This window comes from Phocoena phocoena, chromosome X (assembly GCF_963924675.1).
Source record: "Phocoena phocoena chromosome X, mPhoPho1.1, whole genome shotgun sequence".
Taxonomy (NCBI): domain Eukaryota; kingdom Metazoa; phylum Chordata; class Mammalia; order Artiodactyla; family Phocoenidae; genus Phocoena; species Phocoena phocoena.
In genome coordinates, this window is record NC_089240.1 from 97,564,303 (window position 1) to 97,587,660 (window position 23,358).

Genomic DNA, 23,358 nt, shown 5'->3' on the forward strand with positions numbered 1-23,358 from the left:
TCTAATTTTCTCTTTTATAGAAGTGATATAGTAGTATGAGAATAAAATCGTCTTTAAAAAAAAAAAAAGACTTTAGATTATTATTGACTCACGAATTGCCCAAACTAGAAAGGACCTTTAGAAGTAAAGGAGAGGGGCTTCCCTGGTGGTGCAGTGGTTAAGAATCTGCCTGCTAATGCAGGAGACACGGGTTCGAGACCTGGTCTGGGAAGATCCCATATGCCGCGGAGCAACTAAAGCCGTGCGCCACAACTACTGAGCCTGCACTCTAGAGCCTTCGAGCCACAGCTACTGAAGCCCGCGAGCCTAGAGCCCGTGCTCGGCAACGAGAAGCCACCGCAATAAGAGAAGTTACCGCAATGAGAAGCCCGTGCATTACAACAAAGAGTGGCCCCCGATCTCCGCAATGAGAGGAAGTCCGCACACAGCAATGAAGACCCAACGCAGCCAAAAATAAATAAATTTATTTTTTAAAAAAAAGAAGTAAAGGAGAGGCCACATGTTTTGGATTTTCTGAGACAGTCTCACTTTCAAACTTTTTGTGCCATTGTTCTGCGTGGTATTATTACGGGAGATGGGCAATAATTTTGTATTGAAAACATCATTACTTAAAATATACATGAAGAAAATTGGAGTAAATCCTATATAGTATTTTTGTAATGAGAGGTGTTGAACACCATGTTAATAAAATATAGAATATTTTTTTTTGGCCACGCCACGGGGCATGTGGGATCTTAGTTCCCCAACCAGGGATCAAACCTGCAGCCCCTGCCGTGGAAGCACAGAGTTAACCACTGGACCTCCAGGGAAGTCCCTACAATACTTTGTAAAAGTACTGTTATCACTTTGCAGCTTAACTTATGCAAAATCACTTTTTACTGTTAATCTTTAAAATGTCTGCCTTCGTGTCCAACTGAAGGTCTTCACCTTATAGATTCCGAGACTGCTCTGAAAGGAGTATTTACCCAACTTTCTACTGAGAAGTTGTCCCTCTTTAGTGACATTTTAACACCATAGGTAAGAAAAGTTTATGAACCAGCAAGTTCTGTTTTATGTTTTTAAAAAGTCTGTTTTTATTTAATTTTTTTAAAATATGAGTCATTATAAATGTGTTACATTATGGTGGAAACTTAGCTAAAACTTCCCAGGGATTTGAGAAACCTGAGTTTGAATTCCAGGTCCATGGTCTCTCTGAGCCTAGGTTATCTCTAATAAGAAAAAAGGGAGTAGGAATATTTACCTCAAAAGGCTGTTATGAGCGTTCAGGGAATTAGTAGGAATATGAATTTGTCTAATGTAGGCCTTGACACAAGTTGTTGAATGGATGAATTTATGAAAATACTATTTTATTGAGTGCCTTACTACCTGCCTGGGACTGTGATAAGTTGTAGAAGTGACAACTATGGGTGTGCAAAAGACAGATGTGGCCCAGCTCTCTCTTGAGCGTCTCTGTACTAAGTATTAGTCATCATGGCAAAAAAGATGAGTTGGCTAGTAATTTTTTAACTTTTAATAAAGATGTCTAAAAGGGGGAAATCCTTGATGGTCCACTGGTTAGGGCTCCATGCTTCCACTGCAGGGAGCATGGGTTCAATTACTGGTCTGGAAACTAAGATCCCACATGCCGCGGTGCGGCCATAAATAAATAAATCCCACAAATACATATGAAAGGCTATTCAAAAATTATTTTTGAAATGTCTAAAAGGGGTAAATATAAGATCTCAAATTTGCATTTCACATAGTTTGTGAAATTTTACACATAGACTACTTTTTTGAAAAGGCAACACATTTACAACAGTGAAGCTATTCTGTATGATACTATAATGGTGCCAAAATGCATAATATGTATTACAATGCCAAGAGTGAGCCTAATGTAAACTATGGACTTTAGGTGACAATGCTGTATCAAAGAAGATTCATCAGTTGTAACAAATGTACCCCTCTGATGGAAGATGAACAGGCAAGTTACATTATGTGCGAGTGTGAGGGCAGGGGGTATGTGGGAACTGAATTCTCTGTGCTTTTTGCTCAATTTTGCCGTGAACTGTTCTAAAGAGTAAAGTTCTTTAAAAAGATTAAAAAGACAGAAAAAAACAAAGCCAAAACAAAAAAGGACAACACATAATCATTTTCATTTCCTTCTGTCTAAAAATTGTTAATAGGTTGGTATGTGGGAATTTTCCATTGTGATACAGACCTCCTTTCTCTGTTGCAGGGCTCAGTCAAGTTTTTCTGTAAAGGTCCACATCATGTATATTGTACGCCAAGAGGCAAAATAAGAATATTATATTATTAATATCAAGGGTTTAAATATTATTTCCACAGATTTTTACTGACAAAAGTCAAAATATAATAAATATTTGAGTACCTTTTTTGGTAATACAACTCTACTGATGAGAAGAATGGAATTTCCCCCCCCCACCCCGGGGTAACATTTCACTTAATTGAGGTTCAAACATTTGACAGCAAATGTTTATCTGTATAAACCATACTTAGCTTGGGGACCATACAGAAATAAGCAGTGGTCCAGATTTGGCCCACAGGCCATAGTTTGTCAAGCCCTGACTATTGGTTAAATAGGTAAAATAGGGCCAAATCAGAAAGAGTATAAACTCAAATAATATTAATAAGTTGTGTACACAAAGATGTGTTAATTTGCCTGCTCTTGTGTGTGTTTCTGTATCAAAGCCAAAAATAATTTGTTTTAGTTGACTCCCTTTTTTTTTTTTTTTTTTTTTTTGCGGTACGCAGTCCTCTCACTGTTGTGGCCTCTCCCGTTGCGGAGCGCAGGCTCAGCGGCCATAGCCCACGGGCCCAGCGCCACCGCGGCATGCGGGATCCTCCCAGACCGGGGCACGAACTCGTGTCCCCTGCATCGGCAGGCAGACTCTCAACCACTGCGCCACCAGGGAAGCCCAGTTGACTCCTCCTTTAATGGGAATGATTGATAGCTGTTTTTTTTTTTTTTTTTTTTTTAAACATCTTTATTGGGGTATAATTGCTTTACAATAGTGTGTTAGTTTCTGATTTATAACAAAGTGAATCAGCTATACATATACATGTGCTCCCATATGTCTTCCCTCTTGCGGATAGCTGTTTTTATACTGCCTGAAAATCAGTTTTTTCACAGTGAAAGATTTTTAAATGGCTTAATGGGAAAAAAATGGTGATATATGGAAATGGTGATATATAAATGGAAAAAATGGTGATAACTATGTGAGGTGATAGATGTGTTAACTTTTATTGTGGTAATCATTTTGCAATATATATGTATATCAAATCATTATGATATACGCCTTAAACTCACACAGTATCATATGTCACATATCTCAATAAAGATGGGAAAAATGGAAATAGCCAGTAAGATAGATAGATACGTAAATGCTAAATGAAAACGTTATTTTTTTAACACTTATTCATTTATTTACTTATTTATTTATTGGCCACGCCACATGACATTCGGGATATTAGTTCCCCAGTCAGGGATCGAACCCGTGCCCCCTGAAGTGGAAGTTTGGAGTCCTAACTACTGGACCGCCAGGGAAGTCCCAAAAAAGTTATATTTTACACGAATCTTTGGTCACATAATTTTGACTTAGTTTTGGCACATATAACCAAGAATTTCTGTCATTACTTGGTACCTTCCCCTTCCTTACATTCTTTGAACGTAATGTAAGATTTTATCCTTGAAAGGAAGATTCACAAGTATTTTTTTCTGAATAACTTTTGGTAAATGATAACTTCTCATTTGTTTGTTTTCTTTATTATGGCTGTAGCTAGAAATATGAGGACCTATTCAGATGGTTTTAGTAGTTTGCATTTCTAGAAAGTGTAAATTATCCCTAAAATGAGAGTTTGCAGGAGCGCTTATAATCATCACAAAATTTTTTTAAGTCTTAAAAAAATTTTTTCTTCCAGTTTCATTGAGATATAATTGACATACAGCACTGTATAAGTTTAAGGAGAGCAGCAAAATGATTTGATTTCTATACATCATGAAATAATTATCATAATAAATTTAGTAAGCTTGCATTATCTCATATAGATACAAAATAAAAGAAATAGAAAAAAATTGTTTTCCTTGTGATGAGAACTCAGGATTTCCTCTCTTAACACCTTTCATATATAACACACAGCAGTTTTAATTATATTTATCGTGTTGTACATTACATCCCTAGTGCTTATTTATCTTATCGCTGGAAGTTTGTACCTTTTGATCACCTTCATCCAATTCCCCCTCCCCTTATCTCTGCCTCTGCTAACCGCAAATCTGATCTCTTTTTCTGTGAGTTTGTTTTTGAAGTATAATTGACCCACAACACTGTTAGTTCCTGTTACTCAACATAGTGATTCAATATTTCTGTACATTTCAAACTGATCACCATGATAAGTCTAGTTGTCATGTGTCACCACACAAAGATATTACATAGTTATTGACTATGTTCCCCACACTGTACATTTCATACCTGTGACTTATTTATTTTCCAATTTATAATTGGAAGTTTGTACCTCTTAAGCTCCCTCACATTTCTTTCCTCCCCCTCCGCCCTCCCCTCTGGCAACTACCTGTTTGTTCTCTGTATCTATGACTCTGTTTCTGTTTAAAGTCTTAAACCCTTCTGGTTTCTCTTTAGATCTTTAAATGGATGAGATGGCTACCACTCAGATTTCCAAAGATGAGCTTGATGAACTCAAAGAGGCCTTTGCAAAAGTCGGTAAGTGTTTTTTGTAGAGTAACTATAGTAAAGCAAACTTTATTTGGTACTAATCAAAGTTATTTCTCTGAAAAATTATATGAATGGTTAATCATGAAACTTAGGGCAAGATGGTTAGAACCAATGGAATAAAGTTTTAGAAGCTACACTTTAAACTGTGTTATTGCTAATTATATCTAGTATCTAATATGGTCAAAGGTTTTTAGTCCAGGATCCCAGTCTTTAACTGGGGGCTGCTGTGGCTCCTGAAATTTTTAGACAAATTTTGTGTTGTTATCGTATTTTGTTTATCATATTTTTCTGAGGAGAGGATTTGGAGCTTTCACCATATTCTTAAAGGGCTAGGTGACCCCTGAAGATGTTAAGAACCATTAGATGATGTTTTACCTTTCCCTAATCAGCGTGGCTTTCCTGCCTTTTTCATGGATCTTATGTGCCTTTGGAGAATGCACACTGTTCGACCTTCTTAAATTGAATTAGCATTGGTATAAGATGGGAAGGATTAGCCTGCCACTTGGTTTATCCTTAAACATCACATAACATGTCTTTCAATTCAGCAGCTGAATTGGAAGCAATTTATAGTATTTACATTCCAAATTTCAGTGCTCAGGTCAAGTCAGTGAAGATAATGAGAAAACAGGGTAAGACCTGATTATTGATGTGTGTGCTCACATGAGTCAACATGTGCTTTGCGAGGGAGACTAATACTATTTGGTATCTCCTTGATTAAAGGGTATGAAGTTAAATCAAAATGATTTGTTATTTAAATCAGAATCTACTCTTTGACTTGTGTTGGGAACCCCATCAGTGAAAAGTGAGGAAATACACATCCCTATTCTCATACATTTATGAGCAACATTTTCTATGAAGTCGTTTAGTAATAACAACATGCCTTGGGAAAAATAATGACTCCCCCAGCCGGCGTGACTATTCATAATCCCATCAGAATTCTAACTAGGAAAAAATAAGTCCTGGATCTAACACTTTTGTGTGTGTGTGTGTGTGTGTGTGTGTGTACGTGTACAAAAAAAAGGCAATTAACTTGCCACAGATACCACTTACTGGAAGAAGTGTACTACTCAGTTTAATATAGATTGATTATGAAAAAACAGCAGGTGAATTCTTGGCTGCAAGACTTTTTAAATTGCATTATTCTGTAGAAATTGTTCTTATCATAATTGTTTCCTTCAAACCTTCTGTTTTATTTATATTCATCTTTCAGTGTTTGGGACAGCCTGATTTGTTTTTTTTACGAATAGGATTTGGGGGTGGGGACCTTATTGCTATTGCTTAATCTTCAAGGCCTCACCTCCTCAAATCAATGTTTATTGTTGAATACAAGCCTTGTTCTCATGTGCAGCATCTTGGAAATATTTGTGTGCAATATTTTTTAAAAATTAAAGCTAATTTGAATATGGTTTACCTGATGGCACTGGGATACTTTTATCAGTAAAAGAGCTTAATTGCTCTTTTAAAGCTTAATGATATAAAGAGGGTTGACCAGTTATCTCCAAGGAGGAAACAGGGCTAAATTGGTCTGAGAGGTCAATTAAAGCTTGGACTGCAAGAAAGGGTCATTGTGGAACTACTGTCTTACTTTAAAATCATACATCTTGGAGGGTTTAGGGTAGGCAAACACCTTCCCAAAGGTGGGAGATTGAGCCGTGTGTCTTATTGAAGCCCTACCAGGCATGTATTTCTATGATATGTAGACTCTTATTACTCTATATGCTGTAAATAGGAATTCTGGAGTCCAAAATTTCTGCCTGTTCCACATATTATTATTTTGTATTCCCACTCAGTATCTAGCTCACTGTTGCACACGTTAGGTTTTCAATACATAAATAGTTAATTGATTGAATTCCAAGGAATTATAGGTAGTCTTTTCATGTACTGGGACTTTGTCATTATCACAAGCGGTCTTTGTTATGAAGATTTTCATCATGGCGGAATTTATTCTGAAGGCTTTGGCCATTACAATGTAACACATAAAATTTATATTTTTCAGCATATTTTTAATATGCTTGTGTATAGTCTGTCTTTTAGAAAAGTGTTTAAAGACCCAGCTGAATCTTTTGATTTTCCCTTAAAATATTTGTAGTTTTTAGTTATTCTTATTTGCAGAGCCCTTAGGCAACTGTCAAAGGTGTTATGGAAATCCCTTTTTTTTTTTCATTCAGGGAAACTTGATTTTAAAAACAAGCTCTATAACCTATTTTCCTGGCAATTCTTTCTTACGGGGAGGGGAGGGGAGGGAGGACTACTTTGTCTCAGTTCAATTGTGACACAATATGGAAATCATTATATGATTTTTCCCATCTATTAAAAATAATAGCCTTGATTATCTCTTTAGAAATTCAGCAAAATAATAGTGTGTGGAGAAAATCTCTGTAATTACCACTAATCATGGGTTTTGTTCAATCAATTAATAGTGCTTTGAAACTCTCTTTACTAGCAATAAAAATCGAGTATTAAGATTTACAATTCTCCTTTCACTCACTTTCTGCACCTGCTTAGTGTTAAGTTCCAAGCAGTATATTTTCATTTAATTATTTTCGTTTTCTCAACATTTGTTTCTAGTATTTTCCACTGGGATAGCAGAATCCTTGGCTCTCATTTTTTCCTACTTCATAATGTTTCTGTTTTAATTTAAAATGCTGCAATGCTGTATAAGTTCATTCTAAAGAAGAATAAATAAAACTTTTCAGAACACTTAGGAAGTAAATATTTTACCAAGGAGAAAATGTCTTTTGCACTCTGGGACTTTAATCTTGTTATAGAAGCTAAAGGTCATTTGAATGATGCCTTGTCATAAAGATAAATTCATGTATTGTAGATCTTCTCAGATTGGCTTTAGTCCTGCAAACACTTTTGTCTCTCCTAAGCAATACCCGCTCAGGTTTTTTTTCCAAACAGGAATTCACCACTTCTGAAATAAAATAATGGGGTTTCATAAATGACTAGGAAGAATGTGGGTTTATTCCTTTGAGGCTGCCCACCAAACTAAGACAACAATTTTTGGTTATGGTGATTGTAGCTGTACCAGATTTTCTCATCTCAGGAAGCTGAGTTATTTCAAATTACTTGATATTCTCCAGTATATAAACACCACATCAGGTTGATGCCGCAAAAAGCATGGTGGTCTCTTTTAATTTACTTTTAGTATTCAATAAGATGACACCAGTGCATATTTGTTTAATTATGGCTTAAAAAATTAAAACTACAGCCCAACCAAAAATAAATAAATAAACCAGTGCTCTTTCACTGTGCCATCTGGTTAATTATCGATGGAATATTAGAAATGAAGGTCTCAGGATAGTCTGAAAACCATGTTTTGACTGTGTGGAAGATAGGAACACAGATTGGGGGTGTGCGAGAATGCGCTCATGTGTGTGTGTGTGTGTGTGTGTGTGTGTGTGTATTTTTTAAGTGGGAAAGTGGCAGCAGGTGGAAAATGATGGCCAAACTGCTGGAAATTTTGAGTTGGAAAACAGTTGATAGACAGCATTTTTGATTGCCTGGTCTCAGCCCTCTAACCTTGTCCAGCCTTCAGCTGTAATTGACCTCCACCTTTGGGGATCCACTATTAGGATGAACTCTTTGGTAGCGACCTCTATTCTATCCTTAGCTGGGACTCATTAAACTGCCTCTTATATGTATTCGCTGGAATGAGCTACCTCAAAAGGTATAAGCTGTGAAAGGCAAAACCCGCGTTTAAGCATCTGGAGATGTTTAGCAGCTGCCTTTTCTAAAGTTTTAATGCCTAATGAAAGCTCGACTTTATTGCTTAGATCTGAGGGTGGAATCTAATCTAAATTCTTCTGCACAGTCTTTTGGCTGAGTCTTTTAAATTAATATTTTGTGTGCTTTCATAGGCAATCAGGATCGTGTGTGTGTGTGTGTGTGTGTGTGTGTGTGTTTAAATCCATTATTGTTAGATATATAGATTCCTTTTGTCATTTTTTTAGTGCAAAAAATTTGTGGAATATATTGGTTAAACTAAATGGAACTTTTAAACACAGCTTTTCTGAAAGGATGTGCATCTGCACTTGATTGGTTTTCTTCTTTAAGTCCTAATGAGTACTGTCCGTAGTGGGTTTGTAAAGAGGTTGCATATGTATTGCAGATGAGGACACACATACGTGACCTGTTTATAAAGAAAGACACTAGATTTAACAGATTCAAGGATGAATAAAGCAACACACAGATACACACAAAACCCAGGGGTCAAGGGAAATCCCGTTCTCTCTCACTGTCGGATTTATAAGGCAAAGTAGCACCCCAAAAGATGCATTTGAAGTGATAGATTGTACCACATACCACCTGGACATGGGCAGTGTAAAACAGAGGTAAAATCAAAACTACTTGAATTCTGGCTCAGCTTTCTCCAGACAAGTACTTAAAATAGCTTAAATAACAGGATGCAAGGGGAGGGAAAACATTTCCTTTTAAGGATATGCATTCTTGGTGTGATTCAAACTTCTGCAGGAACATGGCTGTATAATAAGTTTATTTACTTTAAGGTTACTTGCGGGGAGGGTTTTGGGAGAGTTAACTGGCATCTAAAATAATACTTGGTAAGAGAGCATAATGAGGTTTCTTTCAAAACAATGCAGATGTGAACCTACACGTGTCATCATAGAGACAGACAGACAGACAGACAGAGAGGATCTATTGTTAAAAACATTTGGTTCCTCTCTGATGAATTCAGCAGCCAGTTTGAAAGATACTGAGACACTGGCCTCTCTGGTACAGCACTGGGAGTGTCTTAGTGATTTTTTTTTTCAAGTCTAGCGATCTTTCTTTAAAAATAGAACACTTGATCCATTTCTTGAAGTTCAGCTCTGGACTCCATGCGGGAACTTTGTTCATTGAGTAAGTGGAGTTTCTTCTTTTTCCCTGCAGCCCGTCAGTGTCTGCCCACACTGGCCATATTTTCTGAACCGAACAGTTGAGACCTGTGTTTGCAGAAACATTGAGAACACTGTAGATAATACAGGCTGTATGATAATATCTACTTTATCGGGTGGTCGAAAATATGATGCTGGAACAGAAGAGTCTTCGAAATGCAGAACCTGTTCCACCCCACACCAATCTGTAGTTAATGAGGAAGGGGCAAATGAGCCAGAAAGGGCCTTCAGAATATTGGCAGCTTTAATGAGTAAATAAAGGACTGCCATCATGCCAGGAGGTTGTGATTTCCAGTTGTTAAAACTGCTTTCAGTCTAGAGCTGTGTTTTGGGGTCCATTTGTTATTAAATTCTCATGTTTATGTCAAAACTCAGAATACGAAAAGTTCACCATCAAACATAGTCTCGAGCTCCTGGTTAATAACGTCACTGAAGAGGGAGAAGCTTTCTAAAATGCCTTTGTGCTGTCCCGTATTCTAGCCTTCCAAAGCGCAGCACATTAGATCTCTGATATTGTTTAAGGGTGTGTGTGTGTGTGTGTGTGTGTGTGTGTGTGTGTGTGTGTGTGTGTGTGTATGTATGTGTGTTTTGGCTGGGGATTGGAAATAAAATTAGCATAAAACTCTTTTAAAATAATTGCACCCTGTTTTGTCTTTCAAGTACTTTCGCAGCTGGGAGATTTTCCAAAATTAATTGCAAGCTGCCTTTTTAGGCTCCCTCTGCCTTATTGAAATTAAAATTGTTTTCTTCAAAAGGTATGATTTGGGGACTCTAAGAAAACCTTGCAGTAATTTACTAGTACTAACACTAAAATGCCTTTGATCTCGGGAGGTAGTACAAGCCAGATCTGCTGTTAAAATATGGAGAAACAGAGTAGATAAAACTTTACAAATATGTTAAAAGTAGATGACACATGGTCAGTGATTCTTTTCCCATATCAGGAAGGATACAGGAAAGAGATTCAAAGTGACTCCAAATTTTTATAAGTATTTTGAAGCCACAGTTTCAAGAAAGAGCCACAGATTCTGTCTGATTAATTCTGTATCTTTGGTGTCTAGCGCTGTGCCTGCCACAGAGTAGGTACTCAGTTTGCTCTGGAGGTTGACTGCTGCTATACAAATGCACAGGTATTTCTTAATAAAGTCAAAGCAGGTTTCTACATTTAGAACGAGAGAGAGGTCCTGACCTGACAGCCATCACTGGTAGTCTACTTGGAGACTCCTTGGTGGGTGTGTTCAGTTAGAAAACCAAATTACAGATCTGAAGGCTGCTGGGTGGGGACAGAATTAGAACAAAGGGAATGAGATTGAATGTTATTTAAGGGATATTTCTGTCCTCAGGGTTTCCTGATGAATTGCCATTCAGTTTTTCAGTGCTATTTCTGCATTTTTTGGTCATTATTGTTTGCTTAGTTCTGTTTTTTAAAAGCTCATTAGATTAGAGCATTCTTTTCCTGGTTTAATACTTGAGGATCCTAATAAGAACCTACTGTATGGCACAGGGAACTCTTCTCAATACTCTGTAATGAATATTGGGACCTACATGGGAACAGAATCTATAAAAGGGTGGATATATGTATATGTATATGTATAGCTGATTCACTTTGCTGTACAGCAGAAACTAACAACATTGTAAAGCAACTGTACTCCAATAAAAATTAACTAAAAAATACTTGAGGATCAATGAGTCTACAAAAATTACTTTTCCCTCTGCTTATTCTATGCGAGGTACTGTGCTACATTTTGGGGTGGGAGATAAAAAGGTTTAGAAGAATCTTCATCAAGAGATTTACAGTCTCATAAGATTGTCAGGTAATGACAAATTCTTATTCCTCCAACCGCCCTTTAAAACATTCCTGTCCATTACTAAAAGCATCTGTTACTACTATACTTACTTCAAAATGGTATTTCCACATGTGGCTATTTTATGTTAGTTATATTTTAGGGTGGCTACTTCCTGGCATCTTTTAATCACATCGGTGAGCTTCTAATTAATGCTCAAGAGAGGTTATTTCAGAGAGGGTGCGCACAAGTGGTAGTTCCCCCATTGCCTGCACCTCTCTTCTACCTAAAGCGAAGAAACTACCAGATAGACTAGACTCTCAGGGCCTTTGTCAGTTTCATGTAGCCCTGAATTCATTATAGTTCTCCAATATTTATTTTTAAACATCTCTACCTTCCACTTCTGTTGTATCCCTAAGAACACAAAAAGAACAACACTCTAGCTCTCAACTGGATTAAATAACATGCTTAAATTTTGCTCAGATATGTCATTTCAGAAGTTAGAGAAAAGTAGAATACATTTAAAAATATCGTCCTATCAGAAATTGCTGGCGTGGAAACAGTTTTTTTTATATTTAATTTTCTTCGTGGTAACTCATTTTTTTATCATCTTTATTGGAGTATAATTGCTTTACAATGGTGCGTTGTTTCTGCTTTATAACAAAGTGAATCAGCTATACATATATCCTCATATCTCCTCCTTCTTGCATTTCCCTCCCCCCTCCCGATGCCACCCCTCTAGATGGTCGCAAAGCACCGAGCTGATCTCCCTGTGCTATGCGGCTGCGTCCCACTAGCTATCTGTTTTACATTTGGTACTATATATAAGTCCGTGCCACTCTCTAACTTCATCCCAGATTACCACTGGCCCTCCCCGTGTCCTCAAGTCCATTCTCTATGTCTGTGTCTTTATTCCTGTCCTGCCCCTAGGTTCTTCAGAACCTTTTTTTTTTTTTTTTAGATTCCATATATATGTATTAGCATATAGTACTTGTTTTTCTCTTTCTGACTTACTTCACTCAGTATGACAGTCTCTACGTCCATCCACCTCACTGCAAATAACTCAATTTCTTTTCTTTTTATGGCTGAGTAATATTCCATTGTATATATATGCCACATCTTCTTTATCCATTCACCTGTCGATGGACACTTAGGTTGTTTGCATCTCCTGGCTATTGTAAATAGAGCTGCAATGAACATTTTGGTACATGACTCTTTGAATTATGGTTTTCTCAGGGTATATGCCCAGTAGTGGGATTGCTGGGTCATATGGTAGTTCTATTTGTAGTTTTTTAAGGAACCTCCATACTGTTCTCCATAATGGCTGTACCACTTCACATTCCCACCAGCAGTGCAAGAGGGTTCCCTTTTCTCCACACCCTCTCCAGCATTTATTGTTTCTAGATTTTTTGATGATGGCCATTCTGACTGCTCTGAGATGATATCGCATTGGAGTTTTGATTTGCATTTCTCTAATGATTAATGATGTTGACCATTTTTTCATGTGTTTGTTGGCAATCTGTATATCTTCTTTGGAGAAATGTCTATTTAGGTCTTCTGCCCATTTTTGGATTGGGTTGTTTGTTTCTTTGATATTGACCTACATGAGCTGCTTATATATTTTGGAGATTAATCCTTTGTCAGTTGCTTCATTTGCAAATATTTTCTCCCATTCTGAGGGTGGTTTTTTCGTCTTGTTTCTGGTTTCCTTTGCTGTGCAAAAGCGTTGAAGTTTCATTAGGTCCCGTTGGTTTATTTTTGTTTTTATTTCCATTTCTCTAGGAGGTGGGTCAAGAAGGATCTTGCTGTGATTTACGTCATAGAGTGTTCTGCCTATATTTTCCTCTAAGAGTTTGATAGTGTCTGGCCTTACATTTAGGTCTTTAATCCATTTTGAGTTTATTTTTGTGTGTGGTGTTAGGGAGTGTTCTAATTTCATTCTTTTACAAGTAGCTGTCCAGTTTTCCCAGCACCACTTATTGAAGAGGCTGTCTTTTCTCCATTGTATACTCTTGCCTCCTTTATCAAAGATAAGATGACCATCTGTGCATGGGTTTATCTCTGGGCTTTCTACCCTGTTCCATTGATCTACATTTCTGTTTTTGTGCCAGTACCATACTGCCTTGATTACTGTAGCTTTGTAGTATAGTCTGAAGTCCGGAAGCCTGATTCCTCCAGCTCCGTTTTTCTTTCTCAAGATTGCTTTGTCTATTTGGGCTCTTTTGTGTTTCCATACAAATTGTGTGATTTTTTTCTTCTAGTTCTGTGAAAAATGCCATTGGTAGTTGGATAGGGATTGCATAGAATCTGTAGATTGCTTTGGGTAGTATAGTCATTTTCACAATGTTGATTCTTCCAATCCAAGAACTTGGTGTATCTCTCCATCTGTTTGTATCATCTTTAATTTCTTTCATCAGTGTCTTATAGTTTTCTGCACACAGGTCTTTTGTCTCCTTAGGTAGGTTTATTCCTAGGTATTTTATTCTTTTTGTTGCAGTGGTAAATGGCAGTGTTTCCTTAATTTCGCTTTCAGATTTTTCATCATTAGGGTATAGGAATGCAAGAGATTTCTCTGCCTTAATTTTGTATCCTGCTACTTTACCAAATTCACTTATTTGCTGTAGTAGTTTTCTGGTAGCATCTTTAGGATTCTCTATATATACTATCATGTCATCTGCAAACAGTGACAGCTTTACTTCTTCTTTTCTGATTTGGATTCCCTTTATTTCTTCTTCTTCTCTGATTGCTGTGGCTAAAACTTCCAAAACTATGTTGAATAAGAGTGGTGAGAGTGGGCAACCTTGTCTTGTTCCTGATCTTAGTGGAAATGGTTTCAGTTTTTCACCATTGAGAATGATGTTGGCTGTGGGTTTGTCATATATGCCCTTTATTATGTTGAGGAAAGTTCCTCTATGCCTACTTTCTGGAGGGTTATCATCATAAATGGGTGTTGAATTTTGTCAAAAGCTTTTTCTGCATCTATTGAGATGATCATAGCTTTTTATACTTCAACTTATTAATATGGTGTATCACATTGATTTGTGTATATTGAAGAATCCTTGCATTCCTGGGATAAACCCCACTTGATCATGGTGTATGATCCTTTTAATGTGCTGTTGGATTCTGTTTGCTAGCATTTTGTTGAGGATTTTTGCATCTGTGTTCAGTGATATTGGCCTGTAGTTTTCTTTCTTTGTGACATCTTTGTCTGGTTTTGGTATCAGGGTGATGGTGGCCTCGTAGAATGAGTTTGGGAGTGTTCCTCCCTCTGCTATATTTTGGGGTGTTAGCTCTTCTCTAAATGTTTGATAGAAGTCACCTGTGAAGCCATCTGGTCTTGGGCTTTTGTTTGGAAGATTTTTTTTTTTTTGCGGTACGTGGGCCTCTCACTGTTGTGGCCTCTCCCGCTGCTGAGCACAGGCTCCAGACGTGCAGGCTCAGCGGCCATTGCTCACGGGCCCAGCCGCTCCGCGGCATGTGGGATCCTCCCGGACCGGGGCATGAACCCATGTCCCCTGCACCTGCAGGCGGACTCTCAATCACTGCACCACCAGGGAAGCCCTGCTGGAAGATTTTTAATCACAGTCTCAATTTCAGTGCTTGTGATTAGTCTGTTCATGTTTTCTATTTCTTTCTGATTCAGTCTCAGAAGGTTGTGCTTTTCTAAGAATTTGTCCATTTCTTCCAGGCTGTCCATTTTATTGGCATAGAGTTGCTTTTAGTAATCTCACATGATCCTTTGTATTTCTGCAGTGTCAGTTGTTACTTCTCCTTTTTCATTTCTAATTCTGTTGATTTGAGTCTTCTCCCTTTTTTTCTTGATGAGTCTGGCTAATGGTTTATCAATTTTGTTTATCTTCTCAAAGAACTGGCTTTTAGTTTTATTGATCTTTGCTATTGTTTCCTTCATTTCTTTTTCATTTATTTCTGATCCGATCTTTATGATTTCTTTCCTTCTGCTAACTTTCGTATTTTTTGTTCTTCTTTCTCTAATTGCTTTAGCTGTAAGGTTAGGTTGTTTATTTGAGATGTTTCTTGTTTCGAAGTAGGATTGTATTGCTATAACCTTCCCTCTTAGAATTGCTATTGCTGCATCCCATAGGTTTTAGGCCGTCGTGTTTTCATTGTCATTTGTTTCTAGATATTTCTTGATTTCCTCCTTGATTTCTTCAGTGATCTCTTGGTTATTAAGAGGTGTATTGTCTAGCTTCCATGTGTTTGTATTTTTTACAGATTTTTTCCTGCAATTGATATCTAGTGTCATAGCATTGTGGTTGGAAATGATGCTTGATACGATTTCAGTTTTCTTAAATTTACCAAGACTTGATTTGTGACCCAAGGTATGATCTATCCTGGCAAATGTTTCCTGAGCACTTGAAAAGAAAGTGTATTCTGTTGTTTTTGGATGGAATGTCCTATAAATATCAGTTAAGTCCATCTTGTTTAATGTACCATTTAAAGCTTGTGTTTCCTTATTTATTTTCATTTTGGATGATCTGTCCATTGGTGAAAGTGGGGTGTTAAAAGTCCCCCACTATGATTGTGTTACTGTTGATTTCCCTTTTATGGCTGTTAGTATTTGCCTTATGTATTGAGCTGCTCCTATGTTGGGTGCATAAATATTTACGATTGTTATACCTTCTTGGATCGATCCCTTGATCATTATGTAGTGTCCTTCTTTGTCTCTTCTAATAGTCTTTATTTTAAAGTCTATTTTGTCTGATATGAAAATTGCTACTCCAGCTTCCTTTTGATTTCCATTTGCATGGAATATCTTTTTCCATCCCCTCACTTTCAGTCTGTATGTGTCCCTAGGTCTGAAGTGGGTCTCTTGTAGACAGCATATATATGGGTCTTGTTTTTGTATCCATTCAGCCAGTCTATGTCTTTTGGTTGGAGCATTTAATCCATTTACATTTAAGGTAGTTATCAATACATATGTTCCTATTACCATTTTCTTAATTGTTTTGGGTTTGTTACTGTAGGTCTTTTCCTTCTCTTGTGTTTCCTGCCTAGAGAAATTCCTTTAGCATTTGTTGTAAAGCTGGTTTGGTGGTGCTGAATTCTCTTAGTTTTTGCTTGTCTGTAAAGGTTTTAATTTCTCCATCGAATCTGAATGAGATCCTTTCTGGGTAGAGTAATCTTGGTTGTAGGTTTTTCCCTTTCATCACTTTAAATATGTCCTGTTACTCCTTTCTGGCTTGCAGAGTTTCTGCTGAAAGATCAGCTGTTAACCTTATGGGGATCCCCTTGTATGTTATTTGTTGTTTTTCCCCTGCTACTTTGAATATTTTTTCTTTGTATTGAATTTTTTGCAGTTTAATTAATATGTGTCTTGGCGTGTTTTTCCTTGGATTTATCCTGTATGGGACTCTCTGCTCTTCCGGGACTTGATTAACTATTTCCTTTCTCATATTAGGGAAGTTTTCAATATAATCTCTTCACATATTTTCTCAGTCCCTTTCTTTTTCTCTTCTTCTTCTGGGACCCCTATAATTCGAATGTTGGTACATTTAATGTTGTCCCAGAGTTCTCTGAGACTGTCCTCCGTTCTTTTCTTTCTTTTTTTTTTTTTTTTTGCTTTATTCTGCTCTGCAGTAGTTATTTCCACTATTTTATCTTCCAGGTCACTTATCCATTCTTCTGCCTCAGTTATTCTGCTGTTGATCCCATCTAGAGTATTTTTAATTTCATTTATTGTGTTGTTCATCATTGCTTGTTTCCTCTTTAGTTCTTCTAGGTCCTTGTTAAATGTTTCTTACATTTTGTCTATTCTATTTCCAGGATTTTGGATCATCTTTACTATCATTACTCTGAATTCTTTTTCAGGTAGACTGCCTGTTTCCTCTTCATTAGTTTGGTCTGGTGGGTTTTCACCTTGCTCCTTGCTTCTTCATGTGCTGTGTGTTTCTCTGTCTTCTCATTTTGCTTAACTTACTGTTTGGGGTCTCCTTTTCGCAGACTGCAGGTTTGTAGTTCCCATTGTTTTTGGTGTCTGTCCCCAGTGGCTAAGGTTGGTTCAGTGGGTTGTGGTGTAGGCTTCCTGGTGGAGGGGACTAGTGCCTGTGTCCTGGTGGATGAGGCTGGATCTTGTGTTTCTGGTGGGCAGGACCGCGTTTGCTGGTGTGTTTTGGGGTGTCTGTGACCTTATTATGATTTTAGGCAGCCTCTCTGCTAATGGGTGAGGTTGTGTTCCTGTCTTGTTAGTTGTTTGGCATAGGGTGTCCAGCTCTGTAGCTTACGGGTTGTCAAGTGGAGCTGGGTCTTAGCATTGAGATGGAGATCTCTGGGAGGAGTTTTGCTGATTCGTATTATGTGGAGCCAGGAGGTCTGTGGTGGACCCATGGCCTGAACTCGGCTCTCCCACCTCAGAGGCACAGGCCTTTCACCTGGTTGGAGCACCAAGACCCTGCCAGCCACACGGCTCAGAAAAAAAGGGAGAAAAAAAGAAAGAAAGAAAGAGAAAAATAAAGTTATTAAAATAAAAAATAATAATTATTAAGAAATTTAAAAGTAATAAAAAAAGGAATAAAACGAAAGAAAGAAGAGAGCAACCAAACCAAAAAACAAATCCACCAATGATAACGTGCTAAAAACTATACTTAAATAAAAAACAAAACGGACATACAGTACCCTAGGACAAATGGTAAAAGCAAAGCTATACAGACAAAGTCACACAAAGAAGCATACACATACACACTCACAAAAAGAGAAAATATAAACAAACACACATACATATATATATATATATATATATATATATATATATATATATATGTAAAGGAAGAGAGCAACCAAATCAATAATGAAATATATATATTTCATTGTTCCCAAAGTCCACCGCCTCAATTTTGGGATGATTCGTTGTCTATTCAGGTATGCCACAGTTGCATCAAGTTGATTGTGGAGATTTAATCCACTGCTCCTGAGGCTGCTGGGAGAGATCTCCCTTTTTCTTCTTTGTTCGCACAGCTCCTGAGGTTCAGCTTTGGATTTGGCCCTGCCTTTGCATGTAGGTCGCCTGAGGGCATCTGTTTTTCATTCAGACAGGACGGGGTTAAAGTAGCAGCTGATTAGGGGGCTCTGGCTCATTCAGGCCTAGGGAAGGGAGATGTACGGAATGCAGGGAGAGCCTGCGGGGGGCCGAGGCCAGCGTGACATGCAACAGCCTGAAGCATGCAGTTTGTTCTCCCAGGGAAGTTGTCCCTGGATCCCGGGACCCTGGCAGTGGCGGGCTGCACAGGCTCCCCGGAGTGGATGTTGGGGCAGTGACCTGTGCTTGCACACAGGGTTCTTGGTGGCGGCAGCAGCAGCCTTAGCGTCTCATGCCTGCCTCTGGGGTCCAAGCTGATAGCCGTGGCTCGCACCCATCTCTGCAGCTCATTTTGGTGGCGCTATGAATCCCCTCTCCTCGTGCACCCCAACACAGTGGTCTCTTGCCTCTTCGGCAGGTCCAGACTTTTTCCCGGACTCCCTCCCGGCTAGCTGTGGCGCACTAACACCCTGCAGGCTGTGTTCACTCCGCCAACCCCAGTGCTCTCCCTGCGCTCCGACCGAAGCCCAAACCTCAGCTCCCAGCCCCGCCCGCCCCGGCGGGTGAGCAGACAAGCCTATCGGGCTGGTGAGTGCTGGTGGGCACCGATCTTCTGTGCGGGAATCTCTCCGCTTTGCCCTCCGCCCCCCTGTTGCTGTGCTCTCCTCCGTGGCTCCAAAGCTTACCCCCTCTGCCACCCGTAGTCTCCGCCCATGAAGGGCCTTCCTAGTGTGTGGAAACCTTTCCTCCTTCACAGCTCCCTCCCACTGGTACAGGTCCCATCCCTATTCTTTTGTCTCTGTTTTTTCTTTTTTCTTTTGCCCTACCCAGGTACGTGGGGAGTTTCTTGCTTTTGGGAGGTCTGAGGGCTTCTTCCAGCATTCAGTAGGTGTTCTGTAGGCGTTGTTCCACATGTAGGTGTATTTCTGATGTATTTGTGGGGAGGAAGGTGAGCTCCATGGCTTACTCTTCTGCCATCTTGAAGGTCTCTTGGAAAGAGTTTCGATAGTTGCAAGGAATAAGCTATCTCCTTCTCTAAAGATATCATAAAATGAAGGAATATAGTATTTAGATACTGAGGTATACTAGTGATCAGAATGTTATTACTCTATATTTGTTTTTCCTGTGTATGATGGTTTTTATCTCCAGTTGGTTTTTTTTTTTTTTTTTGGCCATACGTGGGCCTCTCACTATTGTGGCCTGTCCCATTGCGGAGCACAGGCTCTGGACGCGCAGGTTCAGCAGCCATGGCTCACCGGCCCAGCCGCTCCGCGGCATGTGGGATCTTCCCAGACCGGGGCACAAACCCGTGTCCCCTGCGCCACCAGGCGGACTCTCAACCACTGCACCACCAGGGAAGCCCTATCTCCAGTTTTTTGAGCTAAAAGGGGACGTTAGAGATCATTTGATCTAAAGCCCTCCTTTTACAGATGAGAAAACTAAGATCTGGAGAGATGACTTGGGCAAATTAGTAGCCAAGATGAAATTAGATCTGGTGTCCCATTACTCTCTCTTGTTGTGTCCCTTCATCTATGCTGTGTTTCTTTCACTTTGTCACACTTAAGTCTCTAGTACTGAGCTCTCTTTTTAAAGAAAATGGGAGAAATAGCCTGGTATATGCATAGGAGAAGGTGTATTGAAACCCACGAATTTCACTCATCAAAAATTGCTAAAATCCTGCCACAGTGCCACGTGGATTACTTTGTTCTTTTTAGCAGCTGCAGATGTTGTTGCTGGATTGATTTCTGCATATAAACACTTTACTAATCAAGTGTTTGATGTATGGCCTTTTGTAAGTTCAAAGCAAAAAAAAACTTGAAGATGTGCCCTAGGGGAATCAAGTGCTTTACCTCAAAGGAAATATTAGTGGTTTTCAGAAGTGTTGGGTAGTTTGGTGATGATGCTTTAAAAGTATAGATATTTTAATAGATAGATTAAAAATATGGTAATCTATGTTTAAGAATATTTGACTCTAAAATCATATACTTCATTAAAAGTAAACATAACAATATCATCAGCTTTCAATGTATTGGTTTCATACAGGGGATTTAATATTTTAATAAGAGCTTTTATGATCAGTTCCCTGACCTCATCTCTCATTTTCTCCTTTGCTCACTCTGCTGAAGTCATACTGGATCTTTGCTGTCCCCAAAACACACCAGACACTCTTCCACATCAGAGACTTGGCATTTGCTATTTCCTCTACCTAAAATTCCCCCCCACCCCCGATAGCCATATGATGTGCTTTCTTTCCTCACATAAGTCTTCATTCAAATATAACCTCATCAAAGTGGCTGTCCTTGAGCATTCTATCTAAATAGCACCCCCACCACCACCCACATCCCCACCTGTCACTATAACGGAGGGTTCCTCAACTTCAACGTTGACATATTGGGCCACACAATTCTGTGGAAGGAGGGTCATATGCATTGTAGGATATTTAGCAGCATCCCTGGCATCTATGTACTGGATGCGAGGAGAATCTTCCCCACCCCCAGCTGTGTGTGCTAATCAAAAATGTCTCCAGACATTTCTGAATATTCCCTGGGGGGCAAAATAGTCCCTAGTCTAACCCCTAACCCCTCTTTATTTTTCTTCATAGCACTTACGCCATATTACATTATGTTTATAATCATACCTTATGTTATATGTTATTTGCTTATTAGTTGTCATTAGAATGTGAGCTTTTGTACAGCAAGACTTTCTTTCATTGATTGCAGTATCCCCAATCCCAGGAACAGTATCTGGTACAGTTTTTAAGCAGTAATATATCAAATAGATTAACTTCATAGTACATTTTCTTGAATGGTGTTGTGTTCATCTTGAGTCATTTCTCTATTCAGATTGCTTCCCTTTATTATAATTAAAGTTATATATGAAAATCAGTGGAGGACCTAAGGAATAAAAAGCATTTTTGAACAATAAGTATTTGAAATTGCTGTTGAAAGTCCAACTTTCTTTACTAAAAAAATATACCCAAGTGATTATAACCCTCAGGACATAGCCCTCTTTCCCAATAAATTAACTTTTCGTCATTGATCAGTTTTTTTTCCCCATTTTTAACAGTTTCAGAATAAAGCTCATTAGCACTTAGATACAGTGTTAAGTTATGAAAGCACAAAAATTTTAAAGTTATCTATACATTTGCATTACTCATGACTGCATTTATTTTTATGAACTCTATATTTGTTTTGGCTAAACGTTTATTTACATTAACTCTTGAAAAAATTGGCACTGAAGATGGTATTGTAATTTCAGATGTACTATGTAATATAATCAGCATTAATTCATAAACTGTTCTATTAGACTAAGGGGAGAATAAGGGGCATAAAACTTCTAAATAGCTACAGTAGAAATTGTTTTATGCCATGGCAGTGTTTTATTGGTGTATAATATATTAATTGTTTAATTTTTAAAGTCCTGTCAGCTTTATGATTTAATAATAATTTTATTCAGCAACTATGCTTTCTTAAAATTAGGGATGCTATTTTTAAGTAAAGCTACTTATACACTGTTTAAAACATTAAAAACATGATGTAAACCATGCCCTTTCAGTTAAAATTCGCATTTCCCTTTCAAACAGCCTTAGGTAACAATCAATAAGAAAGAAAAACATTGTATTTAGGCGAGCTTATGAACTGAGCCTAAAATGAAGAAAAATACTCTAATAGGTTAATTTGTTTCCGTTTTTGCTTGGTCTCCCTTTTTACAAAGATCTCAACAGCAATGGATTCATCTGTGACTATGAACTTCATGAGCTTTTCAAGGAAGCTAATATGCCATTACCGGGATATAAAGTGAGAGAAATTATTCAAAAACTCATGCTGGATGGTGACAGGAATAAAGATGGGAAGATAAGTTTTGACGAATTTGTTTATGTAAGTATGTGAAAACCTACCATTATTAGAAGTGATGATTGCTCCTTTGTCTTGTGGGGTCTTTTAGTAGTAAGTCCTATTAAGTTCCTAAATATATCATAGTAGTACTGTTATAACTAATAAAATTTCTCTCATCCCACCCACTACATTTAGTTCATTCTTTTAGCCATTAGAATATCTTAACAAAAGAATCAAGAAAAGAACACTGACAGAATCAAAGATATAACGCTCTACTCACTGTGTAAGGTGAACAGTCTCCTTTGGGGGCAGGGCATTTTTCAAGGTGTGAAATGACATCCTCCAAGTGCTTTTTCTATCGGGAACAGTGTACTCCCAAATTTTAACAATACACCCTGACTCACAGTCTTGGATGCTTCCTGAGTTGAACTTTCTGATTAAAAAGATGTTTGCTACTCTTGTGGTAGTAGTATTTAACTGTACCGTTTTCCCTAGGATGATGACTTAGATAATTAAAAGTTAGAAGCACATCTTTTCGGTCCATTGGAAGAGGCACTTAAAATTCTTGTTTTCTTCTCTAGTATCATCAAATACTCTTCAAGGTTAGGGGCTGATTTCTTAATTCTTCTACCCCCAAGCACCTAGTGTTCCATACTCAGTGCGTAGAGAGTGTATGTGTGGTACTCACTATTGAAGCCTAATGCGTTTAGCTGCTAGCTAGCAGGGTCAAGATTTTTCTAGACATACGGCATTTTCCATCCATATTCATTAACAAGGTATTTGAGATATATATTAAAGAATAGCTGTTGCCTCTCCCCTCAGTTAAGGACACTTAAGATTTTATTGTTTTTATTTATTATTCATTTAAGGCTGAGTTTGACTAGATCGAATTTGGCATTCCTTATATATATTGCAGATAGGTAATTAGTGCCTAATACTTATCACAAACTTTCTAGCACTCCTATCCTTTTCCACGTTTGTTTTTGCCCCAAGACACCTGAAATGATAGCATATACTCCCATCAGTAACCATAGCTCAGTAAAGGAGGTGAAATTCTGATATGTTTTTTCCAACTAGAATTAA

General features: G+C 38.1%; 1 protein-coding gene across 3 annotated transcripts in view; it reads left to right on the forward strand.

Moving 5' to 3' along the window:
- Positions 1–934: 934 nt before the first annotated feature.
- PLS3 (plastin 3) overlaps positions 935–23,358 on the forward strand; it is a 46,748-nt gene continuing 24,324 nt past the window's right edge. The window contains exons 1-3 of one of the 3 annotated variants that reach the window (XM_065901217.1): positions 935–1,017; positions 4,635–4,715; positions 22,154–22,317. In XM_065901217.1, coding sequence (XP_065757289.1) covers positions 4,643–4,715; positions 22,154–22,317 — 237 coding nt within the window. In that variant the 5' untranslated portion in view covers positions 935–1,017; positions 4,635–4,642. Of the gene's footprint in view, positions 1,018–4,634; positions 4,716–22,153; positions 22,318–23,358 lie in introns of those variants that run through there. The other 2 variants (XM_065901218.1, XM_065901219.1) reach the window with 2 other exon arrangements.